This window comes from Belonocnema kinseyi, chromosome 3 (assembly GCF_010883055.1).
Source record: "Belonocnema kinseyi isolate 2016_QV_RU_SX_M_011 chromosome 3, B_treatae_v1, whole genome shotgun sequence".
Lineage (NCBI taxonomy): Eukaryota > Metazoa > Arthropoda > Insecta > Hymenoptera > Cynipidae > Belonocnema > Belonocnema kinseyi.
Window position 1 is genome coordinate 155,172,376 of NC_046659.1, and position 6,000 is coordinate 155,178,375.

Sequence of the window (6,000 nt, forward strand, 5' to 3'; positions counted from 1 at the left end):
TAAAAAAAAAAATTTTTATTGTACCATTAAGCCAAATTCCTATCGGGGCAAGCGTGACTGCTACAAACCAGGTCGCTGATCAATCTCTCTAGCAATCATCCTAGGTGAAGACTTTTTCTGGGTCATTATTATTTTTCAGACTATGAACTTTAAACTTTACAGTAAGGTGAAATGAAAATGCTCAAATCAATCGAATCGTTTGAGCTGATACGAAAACAAATTTGAGTTGTGAAGTAAAAACAAAAATTCAGATTGATTAATATCCTGTTTCCTTTTTTTATTAGAAAATTTTAAAAAATCCTAATGGTTCTCAAATTCTATCAGATTTTTTATATGTACAGTTTTCGCTAGTTAGCAACAATAAAAAATGCTAAATTCTAAAAAAAATTATTTGCATAGTTTAGAATTTTTGTAAATACACAAAAAATATTGTTTTTCAATATTAAAAAGCAAATTTTTTAAAAAGAGTTGAATATCGCGAACCTTATATTGTTTCACTTTAAATTAGGGAAATTTGTTATTATTCTGCTTTCATAGAAAACAAATTTTTCCGTTCTGTTTAAAATTGAATCGCTTTAAAATCGAAAACAAATTAAACACCCAAAATACCGAAATTCCTAAATCGGGAAAATTTATTTTCAGAAAAAGCAAAATGATCACGTATTTCTTTCGCTTAGATTCATAAAAAATCGTGTTTTTGCACATTTTCCAAAAGTTCTGATGAAGCCAAACAAAAGTCTTGTGGAATTTATAATTTTTTATTATTTTTTACTGGTAAAAACTGTACATATGAAAAATTCCCTATCCTTTTTTAACCGATAGGAAATTTTTTTGAAATTAAAAAAAACTGCTTCCTTTTCTTTTCAGGAATGTTATCCTTCTAGTTTAAAATTTAATTATTTGATTTAAAATTCAACTATTTAATTAAAAATTATTTCATTTTTTTCAACTATAATATTTGTATTTACATTTTTACTTGAAATATGAGAAATTTAAAATGTTTAAAATTGTATTTAAAACAGTACCCACATCAATTTTATTTTAAAGAACTTATTCTCCTACTTTCATAAAAACCCTACTTATTTCCACAGATGGGAGAAATAAAAAATTTAAAACATTTTAGGCCCGGTTTCCAAATGTATACCGAAAGTTAAAAGATCACCTAGTTTTCGATTTTTTTATACAAAAATAAAAGATTAATTTTTTCATCAGATTTATGCTGGCAGCTTAGCAGAATTAAAAAAGCAAAACATAAGAGCTACTGAAAATTTCTTGACAAAGTATATATTTGTTGAAATTTCTCTTTACTGGAATTCATTAGAAAATATTGATTGAGGTGAATTTCTTTTTCAGATCAAGTGAACTCATTTACAAGAATCAACAGAAACTTCTTCAAACCACCGGTGAGCGAAGAAGTGAAGGATATAGTGAGAAGAAATTTCACTCGGGAAGTCGAGTTTTACCAGTTCTGCAAACAACGTCTTCATAAGCAATATCGAGCTCTCAAGTTGACTTACACAACTTCAGACGGGAATAAAAATACACTTTGAAGAGGGATCAAACAGTATTTTAGGTAACTACCAAATATTATTTGTTATCTATACCACTTCTGCTCTTGAACTCCCTAGCGGATCTAGTGAACGGAATAGTTACGCAATTGCGTGACCGTAAAGTGACTGAGACCGCTTGGGCATATTTTTATTTATTATATTTTTCTATTTCCCTAGCGGATTTGATGTGTCAGTTTCAATCACTGGGGCCGCTTGGGCCTTTTCAAATTCCCTAGCGGACTTCCTGAATGAATATATATTTTATTTATATACTGATATTATTTTTTATATATTTTTTTATATTTTTCTATATATAAAAAGGGTGTTTAGTTCTATGTAAGAATGTGAAAAATGATGAAAATGTGCCCTAGCGGTCCTAGTGAGTGGAACGGTAATGGGTAAATTAACATGGGTAAATTTTGAATTTTCAAAAAATTGAACTCATGTTCCAGGGTTTCATCGAAATATGCCAAACTTTTTAGGGAATGAAGCGGATTGTTTATAAAATAAAACGATACTAATAACTTTTATTCCCTCTCCGCAGCACCCCAAATATGATCTAAAAATAAAAAAACTACATTTTTACATATTATTGTTACTTTTTATCAATTTCGGTCATCTTTTACATACAAATAATTATTAATCGACAATTAGAATATTTTTCATGACTTTTTTAACAATTTTCTATTGTTTAAACAAATAACAATTATTAAAACCTTTATTTATTCCCAAAAAATGTACAAAATAATCGTATTTTATGATTGAAATATAATTGTTAATCATTGTTTGGAGCAGTAAATTTTTCTAAAATCATTATGTAATTATTAAAACAATTATTTATTTTATATTTTAGAAGTTTCTAAAAACCGAGCATACAATTATGCTTCTGACTACATAGTGTATAGAAAGATTACATTAACCACTTTTTAATTGTTTAAAGAAATATAATTTGGTAAAATAATTACTTTTCTAAAAATACATTTAAACTCGTAATTAATTGTATGTGCTGGAGCAAATAAAAATTGTTTAAAAGAATAGAGATTTGTTAAACATTAGAAAAAAAGGTGTATCAAAATTATGTAGTTATTCAACAAAAAATACCATAGGATACCAATTTGAAAAAAGTAGACGCCTCTGGCTCAATTATTAGAAATTTTAAAAATAAACAAGAAATCATTGTTTGAATAATTATATAATGTTCTTAGACAAATTTAATACTCCAAACAATGACAAAATATTGCATTTAAATCAGAACATACGATTATTTTTTATATTTTTTGGGAATTTATATTCGTTTAAACAATTAATAATTGTTTAAAAAGCCATAATGAAATTTCTAATTGTCCAATAATCATTATTTTTATGAAAAAGGCGACGGAAATGGCTAAAAATTTAGAGAAAAAAAAATTATGGATTTTCTTTTTTTGCAATTCATTTTTGAACTACCCTAATGCTCACTTCCCTGGCGGACTATTGCGTGACCATTCTATTTCCGTAATCCGTTAGGGTTCTTTCAGTCTGTGAAATCTGTTGCTTCAAAATTTTTCATTTTTATAAACAAATTGCCATTTAAAACGTTTATTTATCATTTACTACTCTTCGGATACTTTTTATTTATTTTTTAAGTATTTTTAAACGAAAGCTTGACTTTTTTCCGATAAAAATGTTGTTTGGCATTTTGGGGCTGAAAATAGTTATGTCGTTATGCGAAGATATCCGAGCGAAAACCTTCCTCGCGCGCTCGGATAGGCTAGCTATGATTATCCAGCGAAGCTGCACTAAATTTATCATAATTTATTTAGTTCGCCTTTTTTCGCGCATTGTTTTTTTCTCTGAGCTTGAAGCTTTTTGACTGTCTTCGGAAACAGATCATGTTCTGTTGCAAGTGCAGTTTTTATCAGTTGCAATTGTCCGTTCTCATTTGGAACAAATGCGTGGTATTTTAGAGTGCCGAGAATAGTAATTGCTTCAGTGAATCTAGTTTCTAGTTTTTTGGTCATCTCTGTTTTATCTTCTTTCGAACTGAAAAGAATTATTGTTTCCTTTGAATGATTTTTAGCCCATTAGAATAACTCCATCGCAGTTAGAATTGGATTCTGTGATGAGCGCTGTAAGCTAGCGTTTGCTGCAATTTCCACCAATCCCGTCACCTGAACCTTTTCCATGTGCAGTTGCCTGGAAATTTCTTTCTGCAGAAATTCCAAAATCTTTTTTGTAATTTAAAAGATTTATGGAGGCATATTTATTTTTAAAATGCTGCGCAGCTTCGTCTGTCACATAATAAATTTTGTTAACAACGCTGAATTTCTTCTTGAGGTACTCGTTGATGAGCTTTTGAAATGTGTACACAGCTACAGTGTCATGTCTCAAACAATCTGAGATGATTGCCATGCTAAAATGCTTCAGTTTGTTCCCATCTTTGTAATAATTAACAATTTGTAATAATTAACAACTGTAAATATAGTTGCTTGATTATTATTCCAATGGAAAGATTGTGCAGCATTTTAAATGATGAAAGAATAATTTTCAGAAAAGTCAAGTCAAATTAAGTACTCTCCTTCTTTTAGTATAACTTTAAGGTGCTTCAGAAACAAACCTTGTTGTTTCGCATAAAATGCGGGAGGTTTCAGGTTTTTGGCTTTAGTGCCGAGTGCTTCTACGAAAGCATCAGCATCTGCTATTTCGGACTTCAAAGTGCTTCTATCAGTTGGCTGTTCATATGTCACTGTCTCGAAACTATTCGTGTCAAATAGATCAGTTAGGTACTTTTTTTAATTTTCAATGTCAGGACAAGATTCGCATTAGTTAAAATGACAAGCGTCAGTGGGTTCACTGCACATTATTTCTTCAAGGCAGTCATAATAATCTGACAAATGTCTGTCAATTCCGTCAGTTAAATGTTTAATATCAATCACATTCAACATTAACTTTACGTTTTCATGGTAAACGCAGACACAAACCTTGTGAGTTCTACTTGCTTAAGCTAAAACACAGTGCTTTGGTCTTAGTTATGCGAATTTTGAAAATCCAATCTTCACATTTTTATGTAAGGCTACAAATCTGGCATATAATTCTGAAATATTGCACAGAATCAGTCTCTTCTGTACTTGCTCACGAGTACCGTCTAGTTTTTTGACAGATATGAAATCCTTCTTACCTGGCATCTGTCGATGTAGAAGTATCTGTAGAAGTTTATTACCAAATTTTCAATTTCTTCTGCCAATTTTGGTCCTCGCTTGGCTTCGGGAAAACTCAAAATTCCACTTTTGGCAACAAACTCTTTCGCTTCTCTGGCTTCACGTTCAGATGCACCAAATTCTTTTTCTTTTATTTGATTCAGGATTTTGAGACCCGCTAAGTAATTTTCATCATTGCATCCGTCTTTTTCATTTCTCATTGTCAAACAAAAATCTGTTTCCTCGATTATCTTTTTCTCTGCATTAATACCAGGCTCTACTATAACTCTGGAATGGCTATAAATTGAGAGTTCTACATTCTTTTCTACAAGCACCGCATATTTTACTGCCTTTCGTCAAATCAGGAAACACTATTCTCTGATTTTCCGTTAGAAGTCTCAGATCAATTCCTCTTACATGCTTCTCCTTACGGAAAGGATTTGCACATCTGCTGTGAAAACTTTGCATCGAAGACATGGTCAGCGCTAGATGACCATGAAAGTTCTTTAGGAATCTCACTTTGCTTCGAAAGCACTCTCTAAATATGAATCAGTGAAAAATTCACTGATTGAAATATTAGTTAGACATTTCAATGACTAATCAGATATTTAGGACTCATTCACTAATCAGTTCAGTAACATAAGAGTAAATCATGCAAAGCCTAACCTCTAAATTTTTAAGTTGAGCGTTGTTATTACTCTTTTACTTAAGTAGCAAAAAGAATTCCTTAATGAAATAAATTTTTTAATTTTCGGGCTGTAAGTCTGCTGAATTGACTGCGGCAAAAATATACTCTACTCGTGTAGGAAGTACTTGCTTAACGGGTGTGAACATGACAGTCCAATCTTGAAATTAAAGTAATATGTGAGGCTATTTGAATCAGTGAAATTTCACTGATTTAGATTTAGAGAGCAGCGATTCTCAAAGAGATTTGAAAACGAACTTATAAATTGAACTAAATAAACAAAAACCACAAAAAAGAAGGATAAACAATTTATAAATGTATGCAACTAATAAACAAAAACGAAACACAAGAAATCACAGAAAACAAACACAGAAAAATTCTGAACACTACACGTTGGCTGCTTTTACCTTTCAGGGGACTGAAGTCAGCGTAGAGTAGCGCAGTGCAACGTTTTGTTTGAGGCCAAGAAACAAATAACAGCCCAAGTGCACGGTGAGCTGGAAGCCACTTTTAGCTGGTCGGCCATGCCGAAAAAAACGGACTAGGTAGATTTGTTTGGAAGGCTTTCAAGAATCGAAAAAACCTTGCC

General features: G+C 31.0%; 1 protein-coding gene across 1 annotated transcript in view; it reads left to right on the forward strand.

Annotated features, from left to right (window-relative positions):
- The window catches only part of LOC117170227 (heparan sulfate 2-O-sulfotransferase pipe), a 160,607-nt gene that overhangs the window by 149,190 nt on the left and 5,417 nt on the right, over positions 1-6,000 (forward strand). Inside the window, exon 8 of the mRNA XM_033356849.1 lies at positions 1,354-1,573. Within this exon, the coding sequence (XP_033212740.1) occupies positions 1,354-1,550 (197 nt within the window). The 3' untranslated portion in view covers positions 1,551-1,573. The remainder of the gene's footprint in view (positions 1-1,353; positions 1,574-6,000) is intronic.